Source organism: Neltuma alba, unplaced genomic scaffold (assembly GCF_004799145.2).
Source record: "Neltuma alba isolate B1F8T4 unplaced genomic scaffold, ASM479914v2 tig00013436_pilon, whole genome shotgun sequence".
In the NCBI taxonomy this organism is placed as follows: domain Eukaryota; kingdom Viridiplantae; phylum Streptophyta; class Magnoliopsida; order Fabales; family Fabaceae; genus Neltuma; species Neltuma alba.
The window spans coordinates 1-23,503 of record NW_021637683.1 but is presented as its reverse complement, the minus strand read 5'-3'; the positions used below and the strand labels follow the sequence as shown (position 1 = coordinate 23,503).

The 23,503-nt window shown below is 29.4% G+C and overlaps 1 protein-coding gene across 1 annotated transcript; it reads right to left on the bottom strand.

Annotated features, from left to right (window-relative positions):
* Window positions 1-7,714: 7,714 nt before the first annotated feature.
* LOC114737368 (abscisic acid 8'-hydroxylase 4) lies at window positions 7,715-11,214 on the bottom strand. Its single transcript, XM_028925291.1, has 9 exons — window positions 10,916-11,214; window positions 10,446-10,773; window positions 10,047-10,196; window positions 9,035-9,283; window positions 8,804-8,893; window positions 8,601-8,679; window positions 8,392-8,498; window positions 8,168-8,286; window positions 7,715-7,973 (listed from the first exon to the last, which is right to left on the bottom strand). Exons 1-9 carry the CDS (start codon window positions 11,137-11,139, stop codon window positions 7,883-7,885), a joined length of 1,437 nt encoding a protein of 478 aa, XP_028781124.1. The 5' UTR covers window positions 11,140-11,214; the 3' UTR covers window positions 7,715-7,882.
* Between the last annotated feature and the right edge of the window lie 12,289 nt (window positions 11,215-23,503).

Here is a 23,503-nt window from a genome sequence, read left to right as displayed (position 1 = left end):
ATAGCTGATCATGCTTGGAGTCACGGTACAACATGCTCATGAACTTTCCCACTTTATTACACTATTTTTTCACTGTATAATTTTTTTGATTGATTTGCTTGATTGATTTGATATATATATGTATATATATTTACGGCAGTGCTTTGTTTTTTTTTGGCCTGACTGCAATGCTTTGTTTTTCTTGCCAAGAAAATAAAAGGAAACATACTTGTTGATAATCAAAACATTCCTAAAAAAATTTGATAATAATTAATTAAAAAAATAACTTATAAATAGGATAAATATATTATTCAGTGTTTTTTATTTAATACATGAAATATGAATAGAGTACAATTTATGTTGAAAATTTTGCTGGGTAGAATGATAATGTAGAATTTTGTTGAAGATTAACATTGAATGAAAACTTGCAAGTGATGAAAAATTTTGAAAATTAAAATTAAAAGTGTGAATAGTAAAAATTGAAAAGTTTAGTGGGAACTGATATTTTTTTTTATTTACTGATAATATTAATGGATGTCTGGTTAGCCATGAAGCGTCGTTTTCTGTTTTTTCCGGTACATGTATTAATTGAGAGACAATGATAAGGGCACAATAACTGCAGAATCTCTTTACCAAACACAAAGGCGGTGGGAGCAAGGAACCTGCACGGCGCGCACACAATCAAGGCCACTGCATGCTTCCTTTTATACCTCATTTTATGGTAACAAGCCAAAACTCAAATATTTTATTAAATATATTTTTAGAAAAAATATTTTATCAAAGTCTCGGCCCCAAAAAAAATATTTTATCAAAGAACAATACTTACACCAAGATTCTTATATCAATTTTGTCAAGTTCTTCAATTACATATAGTTATGTGTTCTTTTTTTAAATATTATCATTTAATATAATTAAACCCACATAAAAAAATAGGAAAAAATAATTATGTGTAATTAAAAAATTTGACATAATAAATATAATGAGTTTGCTTTATTAAACACGACTGTTGTAATTAAGTGTAATATTCCAAGGAACCTTAACAAGCAAAATAATGTAATCTCTCTATGTCTTAAATATAAAAATTTTAATAAATTAATTATTTAAAAAAATGTGGTGATTTTCTTGAATTATCTCTTTTAATTATCTGTTTTCTAAACTATGCTTGTTGAATAATCAATGGTGGTAGTTTAGGAAAAAAAATAAATAATAAAAAATAAAAAAATTGGAGTTTTATAATTAAGATCAAAATAAACTTTTCAACCAATTTGGACATTTAAGTCTCATTTGGTAAGAAGCATTGAAAATAGAGAGTAAAGATTACAATTAAGATTAAAAAAATCTATAAAAAAAGTGTTTAGTATGAAAGATTCCTTATTATATAAAATTAAATAAACTCACGCGGGTGGGATTAAAAATACTAGGAAGCGATGTGTTATCCTCCAATCCCATTTTTATGGGTTTGTCAAATCCCATCTAATTACCAATTACTCATACTAAATACTATTTTAATGGTTTTTTCTAATCTTAAACCCAATTCTTACATCTCATTCTCAATATTTCGTATCACACACGGGAACTTAGAATAACAGGGGTAATATGTACTTTTCTTCATGGCATCTCAAGTTTTACCCAAGGAGAATGGATTATTATTCTTTATGTTTTTTCCCTGGTAGAAGAACTATTCAACATTAGATTTGGAAAGTTCCTCATTATTCCCAGTGCTCTTTGCTTGTTTGACTTTTTAAACTTCCAGACAAAAATTACACTTATTGACCAAAGCACAAACGCGTGCATTCGTATGCTATTCAAATTATTTTTTTTGGTGGAAAAAAGAATATATCTCCATAAATTTCAACTTAGCTTTCCAGCAAGCTTTCACAATATCATGCAATGAACTTCAATTGATTATTTGATGCCAACCAAGCATGAGGAAATTGGAATCAATAACTGTTTGTCTTTACTTAGTGTTTAAATTCTTTGAAAAATAAATTACACGAGAGAAAATAAATAGAGGAAATTTCTGGGGCGACGTTAAGGTTCAGTTTTGTGAGGCATTTTCTTTCATAGATCATTCCAAACTAACATGGGCCATGGCCCATTAATTTTCTTTGGGTATATGAATACGAGACATATTTTATGTGCCCAAACAGATCCCGGGCAAAACATTGATGGATTTTCAAGGCCCATGGAAAATAAACTTTCAGATTCAGGTGTAGCCAGCAAGACCAACGTGAGAATTGATTCTAGCACAAAAATTAGTCATTCACAGCAACAACAACATGACAAACAAATATTCAAATTTTTACTAAAAAAGATATTTATATTTAGTACCCGACAACAGTTTGAATATGATTACCTTCAATATGAGAATACTTGTACCTAGCCAAAAAAAAGGTTGTAACTACTAACTAGCAAGAAGAAGATTCCTACATTTGCATGAACTTGTACTACCTACGGTTCTAATTATAAGATCTCGTTTGTAATCTATAAATGAGGTCTTATAATTAGAACTGGAAAGGCTAGCTGTAAAATAAGTATGTAATATATACATGTAGAAAAGACTAGCTGGCCAAAAAAAAAAGAAAAAAAAAAGGTTAGCTAGTAGAATCCATACTTTGAGCCAGTGTCTATGTGACACAGTAGCACGAAAGCTTCTTTTGTAAATAAGAGGTTGTGAATTCAATTCTATTTGTCCTTATAATTGAAAAAATAATAATGTTCACGGAAAAATAATTAATATTTTGAAATTTTTGGATCAAGCTGTCATCTCAAACTTACTTGTAGAGGATTCCAGAGTGTGCGCTAAAGGGTTGATAAATTCTTAAGTAACAAAAAAAAATTTAAGAGTATAAGCCAGAGCCGTGAATTGTTGGAATTTGATTGGTGTTTTCACTCATATTAAGGTAAGTAATCCCTAATTATCAGGACCTTTTTTCCTTTTATGGCATGCTAAATAATGGCTTGATCCTAAGCGAGGTCTCTTGAGAAAAATGTGGTTGCCTATGAAAGCTTCATGTGTGGCTGTGCTCTTTACCGGTGCGTAGATAATAAGATAACTAAAATGTATTGTCAGTCTCATTCAGCGGATTTTTGTAGTTTTGTGACCTTGCCTCCTTTTTTTCATTTTCAAGACGTAATTAATTAATTCTCAGTTATTAATTACTACCTTCTTAATATAAGATCTTGTTTGACTTTTATTTTGATTTTAAATATAAGATCCCAACCCACTTTGTTTCTCATATTTATGTATTTTTTTCAAGATAATCTTCATAACAATGGTAGTTACAACCAATACACTTAATTAGCAAAGATATTTTAGGAAAGACAACATATATTTATTATAAATAACTAATTTAACTTTCTTTTTTAATCTCCTCAAATTAGTCAACTAACTCTTATAATTAGGATCGGAGGTAATATTAACTATAACAAAAAATTTGAATATTGGAGTATGACATAATCTAAAATCTTGACACATTAGTCCGTGAATCTTTTTCTACCTATATACCTCTTTTTTTAGTTTAACTTTATTTAACATGAAATTTATTTTTATATAACTCACACTGAAGTCCCTACACATAAGATTTTATTGGAGTTATTTCCTTGTCTAGCGAAACCTCAAAAACACTGACCTGACCTACAATCTAAAAGCAATTAGGGTTCCATTCGTATTGAAAATTATAAATAAAACTTGATATTACAATTGAGAAAACATATTAAAAAAGTACTTAATTAGAGGGATTGCTTGCTATTTAGGATTGGAGAATATCTATTCCCTCTATGGTATTCTTCAATTTCATTTACATGGATTTGCTCAATCTCAGATAACAAGCAATTACTCATATTAAGCATTTTTTTAATAGATTTTCTCAGTTATAATTTCAATCCTCATCTCTCATTATTAAATATGCTTCGTAACAAATGGGATCTAACGGTGTTTTTTTTAGCTTATATTAAATGATTGTGCGTTATACAAAGTAAATGTAAGGTCCCGTTTAATACGAAGTATTGAAAATAAGGGATATAGATTGTAATTGCAATTGAAAAAAACCATTTAAAGTATTATTTATACGAGTAATTATTTGTTATATGAAATTAAGCAAACCCATAAAAGTAGGACTGGAGAATACCACTTTCCAATGGTATTCCCTAATCCCACATACATAGGTTTAGCTAATCTCATATAACAAGCAATCTCTTATACTAAATATTCTTTTAATAGATTTTCTCAATCCCAATCCCAATTCCTATCCCTGATTTTTGATACTTTCTACCAAATAGGACCTGAGACTATTTTCCCGTAATGTAAAAGTAATTTTTGGAAGATTTGGGATTTCCTTCATGAGACGTTACAAGAGTGGGGTGGTGAGAGTTATAAGTGATGCAACGGACACAGCCCGTAGATGGGGATGGGTTCATGTGGACGCAGCATTAATTTAGGCTATTGGTTTTCTTGTGGGTGAAGTTGAAAGGATGCCAAATATGGCACCAACAGATCATCTCTGTCATGTGTTGTTTCCTTTGTCTTTTATCCTTGTTTTGTTTTCTTGATGTTATGCTGCTTCCCTTATTTTCTTTCTTCCCAAAAAAAAAAAGAAGAAAAATAGAAAGGCATACACTAAAATTTTAATATTACAAGTGGATTGAACCTGTAACTTTTTATTTATCGTAAAATTTTCATACGACTAGTCCACATAATCATTAGCTTCATCTTCTTCTGAAGGCAGTTTTAATACTTATTGCAATGATAAGCGTAATTAGGTCCTTTATTCCGGCACTAAATTATTATCTAAAAAATTTTAATTTTAATTTTAAATAATTTACAATGAGTCGACAGGCCCTTCTCGAATTCACTTTTGGAGCCACACCCATAATGAAATCCTGAAGGTCCAATGAAACAATTTTGGTCCCCCCTCTTCCACCAAATATGAACAGCCTTTGTTCCTTTTGAAATATCAATCCCCACTTAAAAATTATTAATCATATAAAAATAATAAATACGTTTGGTTGCATTTTTTTTTTAGTACTTGAATTCTAGTTATTACTCCCTTCGGTCCTATATATATGTTTTAAATAACTAAATCACGTTTAACAAACTAACAGTTAAAATTAGTTAAAAATAATAAATAAGTCAGAAATAGATTTTTTTTTCAAATAAATAAGTCAGAAATAGATTTTTTTTTTCAAATTTGTTCTTATTTATTAAGAGAGTAAATGAAAGGCAATAGATAAAAAAAAATTATGAAAGAGAATATATGGGGTAATATTAATGTGTGAGATATTACTAAATACAGTGAACTAAGAGTAAAATAAAAAAAAACTAATAAATATTCAGATAAACTCAAAAATAAAACTTATATTTTGGATTAGATCTATCTTTAACCCTCTGTTTGGAAGGAAAGAAAAGTTGAGAGGAAAGAAAATAAGAGGAGAGAAAATCGAGAGAAGAGAAAATTGGAGAGAAAATATTATCACCTCTTATGTTTGGATGGACAAAAGAAAACAGAAAAGAAAGAAAATAAGTAAATATATAGATGACTAAAATACCCTTTCTATTATATCAAAATATATTTTGATTAAAATCAAATTAAATATCATAATGAAAAACCATATTTATATTAACATAATCATATAATTTAAAATTAAATTATTTGATAAAGATATATTATCATGTTATTACATTTTAATATCAAATAATTTTGTAAGAAAAAAAAAAGATATTTTGTGTAACGTAATGCTAAAAAAAACCAAAACAATAAATCTACTTGTTTTTCCTTTCAATTCATTTTAGAAGGATTTTTGTAATTTTAGTTATTTTATTTTTCAATTAAACAAACACAGAAGAAAGACTTGATAATAATAAATAAAGTGAAAAAAATAAATAAGTACTATTTTGTTGAAAAAACATATGTAAGAGTAGAAAGGAAAAATACGTTTTCTTCTCGTTTTCTCGAGAAAAATTGGGAGGAAAATGGGTTATGGGACCCATCTCATTTTCTCCCCAACTTTTCTTCCCTCATCCAAACAAGAAAAAAAATCACTTTTCTCTCTATTTTCCTTCCTAGTTTTCTTTCTTCCTTAATTTTCTCTCCATCCAAACATAATATAAAAGTGAAACTTTTGTATATGAACGGGGAGTATTATTTACACTTCACCCGTCAAGTGGCGAGAGACATTTTTTAAAGTACGTAAATCACAACACGCACGTTTTTAAGATAAATTTCATAATTATATGGAAAAGAATAATTACCTTCATTCTTTTTGGACCTGGATTTTACCTTCATTCATTCCTTCGTGTTTTTTTTAATATTAGCTGTAAACCAACGACCAACAGATCCGTATAGCTAAGGGTGGATCTTCCTTTGGCGCTGCCTGATTCGCTTGGAACACGTGGCTCTTTTTGAACGACAGATCGTGAACCTCAACGTCATTCCGTATGCACTCTCCACCACAGAAACGTAGCCCCGATTTTGCTTCTGGTTCATCGTTGCGTGTTAACGTTATTTTCCTTTGGAGACACTTGTCATGAATCGTACCATCGATGATTCTCCCAATAGGGTAATTTTTTTATCATTATTTATTTATAATTTATAAATAGTTTGATTTGTTAAGTTTTTTTGTGTTGAATATAAATTATTAATTTTTTTGCGATCTAACAATATATTACTCTAACCATTTCATTTTATAAACAACAACTATTATCTCTTTCTTGTCTCTAAATATAAGTAACATATGTATGTTGTCTTAAATTTTTGTGGATAATTCTCTATTTTGTGCTCATTAATTATTTATTTTGATACTTAATATATTTATTATTTCATTTTTTCAAACAATCATCTCTCCATCACATATTTTCTCTCTTTCATAATTTTCTTTATTATAATAATTTTATTATTCTCTCTCTTATACTCTCTCCCCTCATAAATAAAGACATTTTAGAGAAAGAACTTATAATTTCTACACATTGATTGTCTTTAACTAATTTTAATTAACATTTTGATCAACGTGATGAGCTCTAACGTTGCTTATAAAAAGATATTTATTTGCATTGTAACACCAACCTCGTACATTAAAAACTTGCAAAATAAATTAATTACAATTATGACATATGTGTCAAGTGTATAACAAATACAAATTTTATTAATCGTTTTCATATGTTCATTAACAGTATGTGAACGTGATGGAATAGAGGAGACAAATACTTGGGGTAAGGTCAGAGTAAAAAGGGAAAAATTTAGAGTCAAAATTAACGGACTGGTATATTGATAATATTAAAAATTTTAAGAATTTAAAAATGTTGTGAAGAAAACAAACTTGTCTATTGCGCTTCCAAAATAATTGTTGATACTTTTTCCTAATTTAAAATCTTCCCGAAATAAATGCATGCTTGAAACTGTGTATATATTAATAAAATTAAATTTTTTTTGGATACAAATAATAAAATTTAAATTTCTAATATAGCGTAGTTACAAAAAAAATCAATTATGTATTAATCATTAATAAAACAGCATACACTGAGAATAAATGCATACTTGAAACTGTGCATATATTTATAATATCTCAGCACTCACAATTACAATAGGTAGAAACGTACAAATAATAGCGAAGGCGTTACATGGAAGACCTTAGATATATAAATGAACCTCACTTGAAAAAACTAGAGGCTTTGTTCGGGTCGAGTCGGGTTAATTAAGGAGGATGGATTCATATATATATGGAAGGGGCTTTTTATAGGTAGTGGAATGCAATATGTAAATAGTAAATTAATACTCTCTCAGTCCTAAATATAAAACAAATTTTGTAGTGCAATTTTGTACGACAAAATGAGTTTCATATTTAGGACCGGAGAAGTAATTAAAAAGAAGACCAATAATAACATATATATATATATATAATTAATTAATTAGTTCTTCCAAAATCTTGCAGGAAGACCGTGTAGAGGCACTGGAAACGGGCTGTATTGAATTCCCTTCTCATTTCGCATCAGTTCCCACCTGCAAACCAAGCAAAAAATTATTAATCACCCTTCTTATACTGTTTAAAATTATAAGTAATATACATGTCTAATTTTATTATCTATGAAACTTATCGAATTTTACAAGAAATATGAGACTAATTAAAAAATAGGTGTATGATTATTTTTTGGGAAAAAAAATTCAGAGTAATGAAGGATAAAAGAGTTATATACCTAAATTTGGTCACCAAATGGTGGATAAAGATGAGCATATTCAACTTGGCCAGCTCATTTCCAGGACAAGAGTGTACTCCATTTCCAAATGGCATAAACGTATTGGCCTTTGGAGGAACCTGCATGATCCATACACGAATCAAAATGCAATTCAGATTTTCCTCTGTAAAAGAAAAATCAAATCAAATTATAGTTTTTATTTATTCTTCATATATGCAGCCTACCTCAAATCTGGATGGGTCAAAACTTTGAGGAGCGGGGAAAAGTTCTGGATTATGATGGATATTCCTGAACAGTGGCATCACTTTCCATCCCTTGGGGATCAAATATCCTGAACAGTCAATTAATAGTAAAACATATTATTTACCAATTCATAGTCAAATTAACATTAGTTATGTCGAACCGAAAAGACTAGAATTCATAATAATCTTACCTTTGTACACTACATCTTCTACAGCTTCCCTGAAGGTAAAGGAAATAATACTAGCCATCCTCAGGCTCTCTTGTATCACCTGCGAATTAAAACAGTATCCTGATGTTGAGGAAACCAATTCATGAAAGAAACACGAAAAACAAAACAGGACCCTCAAACCTAGCTACCTAGGAAACTGTAGTTAGTAGTGTAGGACCACGTACCCTATATGTAATGGGCATGTTTCTAGTCTGACCCCAAGTTAAGGGCTTCTTCCCTTGCTCGTTGGCTTCGTAAATTGCCATTTGTTCTATCTGCATCGCAATTATTGTTGACCAGTTAATGATTAAATACACCGCACGTACAGCGATGTTATTATTGAATATATAAATTCAAACACAGTTTTATAGATATGGCCTACTTGGATATGACAAATCTCTTTATAGATATGTTACCTTTACAGCTTCAAGAAGCTTCTGGTCATCGTGAAGATACTTGAGGATCCATGTGAGGACACTGGCTGTTGTGTCCTGGGCGGCAAATAGGACTCCTATTATGTTATCAGCAATCTGATCATCACTTAGAGCTTGGCCCTTGTTGTCCTTGTAATTCAACATGTGCCCCAATAGTTCATTCTCCATCAACCTTTGCTCTTTCCACTTCCTAATGAGCTCACTAATTATGTCATTTATTCTCTTCCTTGCCTTCACATATTTCACCAAAATCCCCCAATAACAAATTATATCAGTACTTTTGTTGACATCAGTTCAATATTGACAAAACTACAATATCATATCAAAGTGATACAAAGAGAAGTTTATTATGTATAAAGATCAATGTAAGATAAAGTAGCATCCAGCACTCTGATATTATTTTTCTAGTCTCCTGATAATATTGTTTAGTTTCATCCAACATCCTAATTCTATTTATAGTTTAGGATGTTGAATGCATCATAAATAAGGTTAGGGTGTTGGATAGTATTAGCAAATAACATTAGGAAGTGTTGGATGTTATTTTACCTATGAATGTAGTTATTACTGTATGCATAAACACTTTTTTTTCGTGTTAATATAAAAATTATACATTGAGATCAATACTATAATTAATATAAAATATGATTATGTATTGAACAGTCAACCAATATGTAATTTAGGGTAAAATTTTATTAAGGTACTACTTCCGATCTTTATTATAAGACATTGTCTAACTTTTATTTTGATTATAAATATAAGGCCTAATCTATTTTATCTCTAATATTTATATTTTTTTCAAGGTAGCTTTTCTAATAATAATAGTTCTAACTAACACATTTGATTAGTAAGGATATTTTAGAAAAGACAACACCTGTTTATTACAAATAACTAACTTAACTTAACTTATTTCCTTAATCTTCTTAAATTAGTCAACTAGTTCTTATAATTAAGACAAGAGGTAGTATATATGTACATGAAATGAAATAGTTCTTACCAGGAGAGCCTTGGAATAAGCAGTTCCGGGGATGCTGGTTGGGAAGGAATTGTAACCTTTGTCTACAATGGTATAGTTCTCCTTGAGCCGATCTCTATAATTGCTATCCAAGTGACCAAACACAGACAGGATGCCGATGTTGAAAGAGAACTGTCAAAGGGGACATAATAAAGCAGTAATAATGCATCGAAATTATTAGTATGTAGCCCCACAAATGAAAACAAAATCCAACGCCATGCGTGTGATAAATTACAACGAATAAGCCAAAAACTAACCCCAATGCCACAGTTGAAAATCTCTCAAATTCAAAATTTCCTCTTTCAGCTAACAGTTCATGTGATCTTTATATATTCACAGAAAACTGACAAAAGCACAGAAACAGAAGAGACTGAGACAAACCTTTTTCATCTCGTGGAAGACGTTGATGACTTGATCGGGAGGAGAAGCCCAGGAGTGGAGAGCAGAAATGGCTGCGGATTCGATATCTGGTATGAGTTTTCTGATGCTTTCTGGGGAAAGAGAAGCCTGGACGAGCTTCCTGAGGCGAAAATGGTAATCTCCTTGGTGAAAGAATAATGCAGAAGGACCAATCAATCTCTCTTTGCTTTTAGGATATGTGGGTTTGAACAGGTTCGCGTGAGTCACCAACACGAACCTCGCAGCCTCAGGACTCGCCAGCATCACACAGGGACACCCTAGTATGTGCGTCTTGAAGATTTCTCCATATCTGCAGCACAAAAAGCTTCAAGTTATAATAGGTTTCATGGAAGCTAAGAGACAGACACGTGTGTGAGAAACTGATGAGAAGAAGTGAGCTATGTTTATATATGTGTGTGTGTGTGTGTGTGTGAGGGAGATAGATATGGAACCTTTTCTGTTTGGAAGCGAAGAAGCGATTGGGATTTTCCGAGTAGAGTTGAAGAGTTTCTCCGACGTAAGGCCAACCCATTGAACCAGGAGGGAGTTTGGCGGCGAGTTCTTGAGGTTGTCGTCTTTTCCTCATGGAGGGATGATAAGAGAGGAAGAGGAAGCATGACGAAGAGAGGAAGATGATGGTGTATATCAGAAATATAGCAGAAATCTCCATACACATGCACCACCTTCTCTCTCTCTCTCTCTCTCTGCTTTGTGGATATGTGGATTTGTTGATATGGATAAATGTTGAAGCGAAAGAAGATTATGGGCGTCTTCGTGTGAGCACCGATGACTTTGGCTGAGACGTTAGGCTGAGGTAAGAGGAGTGGTTTATATAGAAGCCTTTGGGAAGGACTGGCAGCTTCCGCCATTAAACAATTGGGAAAATTACAAACAAATACCCCCAAATTACTGAAATTACGCAGAGGTCACCTAAATAAACAAAATTACTATGAGGGACCCAGTCTCATATTGTAAATATGAAATCTTGATGAAATGTCTAAAATACCCCCAGTCAAATGACAAGTTGACTATAGGAAATAATAAGTTCACTTTAACGAATAATAATTTCAGTAGATCAAATCACAACTTGATTGAAGGTATGCTAAATGACAAGTTGACTATGGGAAATAACAAGTTTACTTTAGCTGATTACAAAACTTCAATAAACTAAATCACAATTTAACTGAGGGGTATTTTAGATATTTTGCCAAGATTTCATATTTACAATATGGGACTGGGTCCTTCATGGTAATTTTACTTATTCAGGTGACCTCTGTGTAATTTTGGTAATTCAGGGGTCTTTATTTGTCATTTTCCCTAAACAATTTCTATTGGCCAGAAATTATATTATTTTTAGAAACCACGTAATAAATTTCAATACGTTTCCATAAAATAACGAGCACCAAACTGGTTCCGCAACAGAAAACTCCATGACTAAAGACGGTGAATTAAGATTTAACAATAGAGAACAAGTTTATCTCGAGAATTGAAATTAAAATTTTTATTTATCTTCGAGGCCTGGATACAGACTAAATAAATAAATAAATAATACGATAACTTAGTAAATTTAAAAACCACAAAAAGTTGGTTGGATCTTTCCTTCTTGTTTGGATTGTCTGGATATGTTTGGATACAAATAACGACTTTGTTCATTTTCCAAACTCAAGTTAAATTAGGTATAGTAAAAAAAAAAAGTAGTTTTTACATTTTGGCAAATCAAAGTCTGAATTGTTGCTGAAAAAAAGTACTCACGTTTAATACTCGATATATTATCGAGTAGACTTACCTCCAATAGGAGGATGATTGTACTTATGAAAAAAATATAAGAGCTAATAAAGCTATGCTTTGTTATTAAATGTGAAATCTTGGCCTATTTTATCTCTCAAGTTTATAATATTTTTACCAAATTATATTTATTGATTGAACATATTAAATACTACATGTGATTTTTAATACAATAACTAGTTTGATATTCAATTTAGTCCTAAATATAAGATCTCTATTTATTCTGTCTCTTATATTTATTTATTTTTAAGATAGTCATTGTAGTAGTTATACATATTAAAAGTGTAGTTTTAGCTGATACATATTATCAATAAAGAAATTTTAAAAAAGACAACACATATTTATCACAAACAACTAACGTAATTAGTTTTTTTTAATCTATTTAGATTTGTTAACTAGTTTTTATATTAAGAACCCAGGTATCACGTGTTTGTATATGGGAGTAATTTCCATTACAAATGATTGAAATAATGATATCTTACAAAAACCAACACATTATTTTTTTAACAAATAACAAACGTAATTAATTTTTAACCTTCTTAAATTAATTATCAAATTCTTATATTTAAGAATCAACGGAGTATAACTAGAGTGGCTATTTTTTGTTTGATCGAAACTGAGGTTTGAAAATTATAGTTTGGGCCAAACGCACATGAAATTAGAACCAATCGAAAATTTGTTAACTATATCAATGAATAGACCGGAAAATTCGTTAACTATATTAACTATCTCAATGAATATAACTGAAAATTAGTTAACTATATATATTGACTACATCAATGAATATAACAAAAAATTCGTGAACTATATCACTGAATGGATGTGTGATGGTGTTATTTCTGTTTCAGAATAAATATGAAACAAATAATTTTCGGACCACTCAGATTTTGTTTGTTTAGAAGCCTCCACCTAATTATATGGAAACAAAAACTGTTACAAGCTGGAAATTTTAAAATACGTGTCAAATTCGAACAAAATTATCTTCAATAAAAAGGTATCTGTGCTTAGCGGGAAAAAGAAATCACTAGCAAATTCATTAAAAATATGTTCACTTTTTGTTTAGAAATAAATTTGGCAACACTATTTTACTCTTCATAACAATTTTTAGTAATTCAAATAGTAACATGATTAATAAAATTTTGAAAAATCTTTAAAAAATCACTGTTGAATTTTAAAATTTTAAATCAATAATTGCTGTAAAAATGTGTTGTATTTGCTTTTCGAGTATAGTTATTTTCTTTACGAGTGTTGTAACCAATACTGATTTGAAATTTTAAAACTCAACATTCATTTTGCTAGGATTTTCCCTAAAATTTTACATAAAAATAATAATTCATCAATTTCTGATTTTTCTTTTGTTAAATACTAAGAATAGATCAATGATGCATGATCTATTCCTATTTAAAATTTTTAAACATTTACTTATTTAAAAATAACCACAAAAATTATTTCTAAATTACCACAAAACATAAGAAATCAAAAAGTGTCTTGACTTGACTATCATTGTTGACCGTGACACAGACTATTATATTTATAACACCATCACGTTAGGTCCATCTCAAAATCAGGACCGTCCCTAAATAAACAAAATGGTTACCCGGTCAAATGAAAGCTAGAAATATAAATTACTACATCTAATTTTAATTATAAGATTTTGTTTATAATACACTACAGACAGTATTTTATAATTGGGATCGAGGTAGTATAAGTAAAACCTGAACCGTTGATTTTGTCAACAGTTCATGATCTCATCTTAGAGCCCATTTGGAATAGTTTATAAGTAACTTTTCAATTGTGATTTATAGAATACGAGATAAATATGTAAGAAGAGTTTTGTCTCAACTTACGTGAAACGTGTTTATAAGTGATTTCAATTGTGATGACAAATAGGGTCCTAGTTATCCTCCGCACAGTGCAATTCCAAATCAAGGTCAGATCCATACTGTTTCTCTTGTCTCTATTGATAAGTAGAAAATAAACAAAATAGTCATGCAAATCAAATACTACCTCTAGTTTGTAATATAAGAGTTAGTTGACTAATTTGAGTGGATTAAATAAGTTTGTTAAGTAAGTTATTTGTAATAAATAGATGTTTTTTTAAAATATCCTTCCTAATCATATGTATTAGCTAAAACTAAAATTTAATGAAATATTACTACGAGAACTATTTTAAAAAAATAGATAAATATGAGAGACAAAGTGAATAGGAGTTTTATATTCAAGACCAAGTTCAAAGTCAAACTAGATCTTATACTAAAGACCGAAGATAGTAATATCTATTGTACTTAATATTTAAAAAATTAGAAAACTAATGTAGAGATATTAAAAAATATATTAAATGATATACTATCTCTGGTCCTAATTATAAAAGCTGGTTGACTAATTTAAGGAGATTAAAGAAAGAAATTAAGTTAGTTATTTGTCATAAATAGGTGTTGTCTTTCCTAAAATATCCTTGTTAATCAGGTGCATTGACTAGAACTACCATTATTAGAAGGACTATCTCGGAAAAAATACATAAATATTAGAGACAAAATGGATTGGAGTCTTATATTTAGGACCAAAATAAAAATTAAACAAGATTCTATATTAAGTACCGGAGCTAGTATTAAAATCTTAAAATATATAAGTTGAGCATATGCTTAACATGGTTTTGCCGATGGTTCACCTGAAAATTGTCCTTTTATTTTCCTTTTCTGTGTGTGTGACGAATTGAATTTGAAGGTCTGTAGTGTTTCGATTAACCTTTCAAATTAATTTTCGGGTTTAACTATTAGTTTTCACTCCTCACATCCTTAATGTAAGCAATACTTAATTAATTTGAGTATATTAAAAAAATTAAAAAAATTATTTAATTATGAGAAATATAATATGATCTCTTTAAAATACCCCTATAAAACATTAATTATATTATATATCAGTTTACATAGTAGATAAATTAATTTTGGAAGCAATGATAAATATAATAAATAAAATAGATTAAGGTTTTATACTTAACTAAGTCTTACATTGAGAACTATAGGAGTATTACTCATCAAAACTCGTAACATATGTATGACATATACTTTCTTATATCTTCAATATATGAGTTAAATAACTAATTTGAAGTTTTTAAAAAATATGTTAAATGATTTATTTGTAAAAAAATATGTGCTGTTTTTTTTTTTAAACAATACCATCTTCTATCATTTGCATCACTTGGCAAAAAAAAATTATTTGCTTTGGAATTTGATGGAAATTTCTTAACATGCAAAATCAATAAGAATAATAAAAAATTATAAATTTAGAAGATAGAGTAGATAAAAATATTATACTTAAAATTAAAATAAATCTCTAACTATACCCTATTTAGAACCGGAGAGAGTGTTCGATTTAGCACAAAGAGCATCATACTTACTCTAGTTTAAAATATAAGCTAAATTTTATCCATTCACGTTCATTATGAAATTAGGCTAAATCAGTTTTAAACAATAAATATGTAAGGCATTTTTTTTTTTGCAAGTATGCCCCTATTAATAAAAATAATAAGTAAAAGATGTAATAAATGAATCAAAGAGGAAATAGAATATTTGGGTATAAAATTAAAAAAAAACTCATTAAATACTTAGACAAAAGTAAATATTATCTTATAAAAAAAACTAAGTCCTTTTAATAAAGTTTAGCTTATATTTTAAATCAGAGAGAATACTTTTAATATGTGTAGTTTATACATGCACGTAAATATATCAACACAAAATTAGAGTTTAAAACACCGTCCAAGTATAATGGGTCACGCTCTACCACTTAAACAACTTTTCCTTAACAGAAACAGGAATCAATTGAAGAGGCAAAGGAATTAAACATAAGTGGGGAATATGGGAGGGTGTTTGATCTGCCAGGAGCGGAAGGGGACAAGAAAGTCATAAAAGCAAAGAATAGACATAGGACAGACGCGTGCCTTCGAAATCCCTACCGTAATTAATTTCCCTCTCTTTTACGTTGTGTCCCATGATTCATTCTGCTGCACAATTCTCACTGCCCTTCGTTACAGTCCGTCTCCTTCTTTTCATCAAATGTCAAAGGTGCCAATTCACTAATAATATATATATTTTCTAAATATAAATCTATAATTGCGCAAGCCTGATCTCAAAAATCATATACAATTATATTTCTTTAAAATTTATGTTGGAACGCTATTCGAATTGTACGTGAAAATTTGAGAGCAAATAATGGCCCGTGCAATATTCGAATTGTACTCGAAGGAATCCATATGGATGAGCCAAACATCGTCATTTTGTCAACTTGAAAATCATGACTGACATTTTCATTTTAGAATTATTATTTCATCATATAAGATAAATTAATAGATTAACCCATTGTTTCATGAGTCATAGGATAATACAAATTATTCTTTTTTTTTATTTCGTGCAACATGCAAAACCCATACTAATTTTTTTAAATATAGAAAAATGTCATATGTCTTCTTAATAATTGATAAATATATGATTTATAAAATTTAGGTGTAGGGGACTCAGATAATATCTTGTTTACTTAATAAATAATAATTTTGTTGGCCTTCTACATAATAAAGAATTATTAAAGATTAAAAATGTAGAGCCTTCAAATTAGTTCCTAGCCAAAACATGTGAAATAATAGTCTTCTTCTCATCAAGGAAATTTGTACTAATCAAAACTTTTTTTTTGGTTGACCAGCAACTAATCAAAACTTTGATGCCCGTTGCGTTATAGACGAAAACCTAAATTAAGATGCATGTCTATTTTCTTTTCTTATAATATTGTTTTCTGTTTGGGGGGATTGAGACGTGTGTCTTAGTTGAATTTGACGTCATAATTCTATCGTGCACTTAGTTGCAGGGTGTGCGCGTTTAATTGTCCTTAATTTTTTTAAAAAAGGTTTGCATACTTATTGTGTTATTATACACCTATATTATTCGTAGATGTAATTATTTATCTCTAAAATATTTTTTTTTTGGTGAAAATCAAATATTGTATTAATATTTCATCAATGAGTTACTATTTTCGTATTTGTTATATACATACACACGCTATTGTCTTGTGAGAAAGAAGCTATATAGTTCTTCTTCACAGTTAATTGACATAACTCGACAGGAAATTTTATCATTATTTTATAATTTCTCGTACATGTCTGTCAAAATATTCTATTTATCTTCTTTTCTTATGTTTTTGAGCAAATCCATTTGCACTCTAACTTATTATGGCATGTAAAACTCTTATTTTCTTGATGTATTTTTTTCTTATATATCCCAAAAAAATGAAGCTATACAGTTTATTTAGCATTTCAGAAACATTCTAAAAGGAAATAAACTTGAAAACGAGGAATTGAGAATGAGGTTCCTAATAATGCAACAGTCAAGAGAATGCTACTCTTTTTCTCAATAATATAATGTCATGACATTTCTGGTTTTATACTGGAAATCGGGAAAAGGCATGATTTTATTATTTTTCATGAAACGAAATGCATATTTAATTTATAGAAATTAATTAGAAATTCAAGTTTCGTAAAAGATAACATTAAAAAAATTTGAAAAAAAAGAACTTTAAAATATCAAAACTATGAATGAGATTTGTAAAATATTAATATTTTTTAAAATTTAGGATATATTATTTCTCATAAGATTTGTATTTCATGAAGTCATGTCATATCACTCATTATTACAGGAATATTCTGAATAAAGAAATTAAAAAGTTGAATGACAGAAAATTATGAAACTGCAAAAATATTAGCGACAATTTTGATCTTTGAATTAAGATGTTTTTATTTATGAAATTTATTACTTTACTTCTATAAATTTCGAGCTTAATTTTTATTTTCTTTTGACACCTTACTTTTGAAAGAAGTTAGGGAAAATGAATTTAAAAATTTCTATTTGGTCTTCTAAATAATGAAAATCCCTATTTGAGCACGCATACCCACATTATGATTTTGAAATTTACGGAAAACACCAAATTGCTTTTTAATTTTTTTTTAAAAAACCCAGGAAGCACTCTCATCGACTGGCAGTCACCGAAGCTCTAGCACTGGTGGTCAACACCTGGGTTTAGGTGGGCGGCTAGTTGCTTGAGCTCTGGTGGCCGGCGACAACTATTTTTTTGGAATTTTTTCAAGTCCCGTAATGTGATCAACAAGTTTGTTATAACATTTAACAACAAGTTTTTCAAGAAATTTAAAAATTGACATTTTTACAACATTAGTAACACGTTTGACAGGTTCTTTAATGCTATTAACAAGTTCAATATAGTAATTAACAACAAGTTTTTCAGGAAATTCAAAAAGTGGCATTTTTACAACTTCAGTAATGCGGTTAACAAGTTATGTAACGATATCAACAACTCTTGTAACGCCATTAACAACATTTTCTATGAAGGTTGATGTTCTTAATGTTAGCTTCCCATAAAGATTGCATAACAAAAAAATTTTCATTTATTCGGTAATCACTATGGTTATGAAAGTTGTTAATATCATTACATGACTTATTATTAGAGTTGTTAATAGCATTATGGGAGTTGTTAATAATGTTACATGACTTAATAATCGCATTATTAAAGTTGTAAAAATACCGCTTTTTGAATTTTCTGAAAAAACCTGTTATTAACTGTTATATTAAATTTGTTAATAATGTTAAAGAACTTATGAACTACGTTACTAAAGTTGTAAAAATACCAGTTTTTGAATTTCTTGAAAAATCTATTATTAAATGCTATAACGAACTTGTTAATCACATTACTAGACTTTAAAAAAATCTCAAAAAAAATTTGTCGGTCACTGGAGCTCTGGTGACTCACTGTTGAGGGTGCTTGATTTTTTTTAAAAAAAATTAAAGGACAATTTAGTCTTTTTAACAAATTTCAAAATCTCAATTTGGTTATGTGTGCTCAAAATTTTTTTTTATTATTTAAATGACCAAACGTGGATTTTCAAATTTAGCTGTCATTTTGATATCATTTTCCAAGAAGTTACCTTCTGTATTCAGAATTTTAAAAAAGCCTCAAATCCTCATATGGAAGCCTGTTTTAATACCTATTGGATTTTACATATTACTAATTATAAAAGTTAGTTTGACATTCAATTTAATCATAAATATAAGATTTTAGTATAGTTTATTTTTCGTATTTATTTATTTTTAAGATAGTTCTTGTAGTAGTTACATACTTAAAAGTTTTATTAAATATTAATTATAATTAATACATATAATTAGTAAAGATATTTAAAAAAACACTTATTTATTATAAATAATTAATTTAATTAATTTTTTTTAATCTGCTTGATTCCGGCAGAAGGGGATAACTAGTGTCACATCGCAATCCTGGAGGATTTAAAGGCGAATCTCGCTTGGCCGGCGATTGGTCATGTGGCCCGGTAGGGCCCACAGACCCGGCGGTGCATTACAGCTCACAAATTCGTGGCCGTTCCTTGTCCCGGACTTTCCCTGATCCAATGGCCATCACCTTGCGTACGGCAACCTGCCCACGTGGAAGCTTCACGAAGCCTCGGTGAATGGTCCATACGCGGGGATTCTCTGAGGTCAGGTGGTACGGGGCCCCCACGTCGCATCAAGCTGAGCTGGCATACCGACACGTGTCAAGTGGATGGTGGTCCAGACCTAGCGAGTTCGGAGCCAGACGAGAAGCTGCTGGCATGTTGTGGGACTCTCCGCAACCTTACCAGCACAGTCCACCGTTGGATTCGCCTCCGTGTCGGGTCCCACTTCCCACTTTGCTTTGTTGCTGTTTTCCCATATTTAGGTGAATGAAAAAGAGGTCGGGTTGTTCATTTTTAGATGGGTGAAAATGAACGACTGGTACGATTGTGTTTGGCAATCATAACTTGTTGAGTGCAAGAAACCGGTTTCTTATATATAATTTTGAAGAATATTTGAATCTAAATAAACAGCAACTTAATTGTATTAGATAATCATAATATTTGAATTTAACATCATATTAAATGATGAAAAATACCATATGGTGGTTTATACGTAGCTTACTTATAACTCATTCTCACATACTAAAAGATATACTCCTTTAGTCCTATTTAGAAGATATTTTTTGATCCTATTTATAAGGTATTTAGAAAAATTTTTGTATAGATGTACAATTTTATTGTTTATTTATTATTATGTTGATTTTGTTTAGACAAGATATAATGTATATTAAATAAGGATAAAGTTGAAAATTTGTCAAATTTTAAATGAGAGTTAATCAAATTTAAGATTTTTCTTGGTATGTATGAAACATATTGGAAATAACTCATAAATAGGATCGTGGGAATATTAAATTGATAATATTTTTCATATTTTTTGTATTGAAAAATATGCTGTATATTTTTACTCACACATATCCTTTATTATATTTAACATAGGTAAAATTGGGAAAAGAAAATATCATTAATTATTCTATGAGTGATCTATATTTAAAGCCAGGCTTTTTTGACAAATGAGTCATATATAGGATTAGAAAAAGTAATTGGATCGAAATTGACGTGAGAAAGGAGATGCCGGCCACAATAGGAACAGGAATGGGGAATGGCTGAAGAAAAGCATTACAACGAACAGAAATAAGATGAACAGTGAAAACAAGATGAAAAGATATGAGCATATTTTAGAGTATGATGGTGCAGATGGTGAAAACAAGATGAAAAGATCTGGGAGAATCTCGTGAAAGTAAGTCGTCAGACATGATGATGATTCATAGAGATATATATGTAAGGTAAGGTAATTGATCTTTTATGAGGAGAATTATCAGGAGATTCCAGACAACGAAGATAATCGTTAAAATTAAAAGTCTCAATAACAAACACTGAACACCTGAAACTTATTATATTTTTTATTATGAAATTTGTTATTACAAAGTTTTTATAAGATTTTTTTTTGTAAATATATATTTTTTCAGAAAAAGTATGCTTTTAAGAAATTACTACCTCACAAATTTTACATAATATAAGACTCGTTTGATTTTTATTTTGATTACTAAAAATAGATCCTAATCTATTTATCATATATTTTATTATTATTTTTTAATATAGTCATTTTAATAATAATAGTTCTAGCAATAAATTTGATTAGTAAGGATGTTTTAGGAAAACAACATCTACTTATTATAAATAACTAACTTAAATTATTTTTTTAATTTACTCAAATTAGTTAACTAGTTCTTATATTTAGGATTAGAGGTAATATGAAAGAATGTAGCTTGTGCTTTCTCCGTTTCAGAATATAGGAAATAATCCCCCGGCGTGTTTTGATTTGGTCCTAACTATTTATATATTGATTACATACGCTAAATTTCATTGAAGGGTAGCTAGTTTGAATGCAAATTATTAAAAATGATATTTTATGAAAACTATATACATTTTTAACAATAATTAATTTATCTAATTTTTAATTAATCTTTATAAGCTAGTTATTTAACTACTACATTATGGATCAAAGGCAGTAATATTTTAAAATAAGGGAAGTCAAATGTTATCTTTTCAATAGTTACACTTGGTCGACTAGTAAAAAAACTCGAAGGTTTGGTTGGAATTAAAATTTTACTGCTTTCCATCAATTATCTATATTTTCAATGCTCATCTTTCACATTTTTAATACTTATAAATATATATCATTAGCATCTTCAATATATTTTAATTTCTTCAATGGTCATCTTCTATGTTTTCAACAGCTTATCTCTTATATTTTTCAACACATCTTTGTTTATTTTAATACTGAAATATGAGTATTGAAAAACATCTAAGATGATACCAAAAGAAATTAAAAAAAAACTGAATACTGAAATTGTGAAAGACGAGCGCTGAAGCCAAAGATCATGATTTTTTTTTGGGTATTTGAAAATTTTAAAGTTTTCAGTTGACAATAATACTAAAAACACGAAATATGAATCCTGAACATCTAAGGTGAAAACTAAAAAGAAAAAAAAGGAAAATTGAGTGCTAAAATTATGAAAACGAACAAAAAATATAAAAGATGAGCTCTGAAAAAAGTTATTTTAAAATTGTTTTAATGATTTTGATGTTGAACTTGATCACTCAAGATTATAACCTTTACTATTATTCTTCTAAAAAGTTTGAAAGGGTCATGATACTAATTATTGCTCTAGAATCAAATCATGGCTTCTCAAAACCACCTATATAAAAGGAAAAAGAAATCTTTTGTCACCATTGTTTTATGAAATTTTTCATATATATATTTTATCTGCTTTCTTCGAACAAATAATTATTGCTGTCTCATGTTAGCCACACTCATATCATTGTAGGCAAAAGCAAAACACACACGCACACACAAAACAAATAAGGATGCAACCACAGAATATATAGCTCTTAAATTTTATCGTACGAATGAGCCACTTTGTGTTTTCAACTCGATATGATTACCATCTTTTTAGTAATTAGTACTATTACATGAAAGCTTTCTGTGGTATACTACTTCTTTTCCTCTACGAGGGGGGAAAAACAACCTTTGATTCTGTCAGGATTAAATTACTTTCTAAATTGCATTTTCTATTACATAACTCCAACATGATACATCTAATAAAACGGTTTTTGCTTGTCAACTTTCTCCTCTATCTTCTTTTAGACTCATCTTATCTAACGAGATAACTGATAATCTGACCCGTGCACTACCATCCACTTTTCAATTTTTTAAGAAAATTAAATATTATTTTTTCATGAGAGAAATGATATATGGAAAGATTGGAATTGAGAACATACAGAGGAAGAATATGAGAATAAATAAAAGCAAGGAGGAGGATATGGATGCTGATGCAGTCAAAAGGAGATATGAAGAAATAAATGTAATAATCAGAGAAGATCTGGGGAGATATATCGGAGTGATTCCAAAAATCCAAAAAAGAGATAGCCTTAATAATTACTTCATATTTACCAAAACAAGACACACCCATATCCGCCAAATAAAGCCCCTTTTGTCTTCTCAACTCCCCTACCTCTCCTCTTTATCTTTTCTAATCTCTAAGCTTTGATTTTTTTGTTTTAAAATGATTCAAGTTGCAGGCTAGAGAGAGAGAGAGTGCGTGTGTGTGTGTGTTTTTTTTCAAAAATTAAATTCTCTTGAGTTTTCATATTTGATTAGGAAAACTAGTTTACTTTTCTATAGGATTAATATAATTTTTGGTTTTTTAAATTGTTCTCATTTTGGTTTTGGTTCTCTCCAGTTACAAACTATAGGTTTTAGTCTTCTCAGACTCAAGAGACAAAATTGCCCAAGTTTTTATTGAGTTATAAG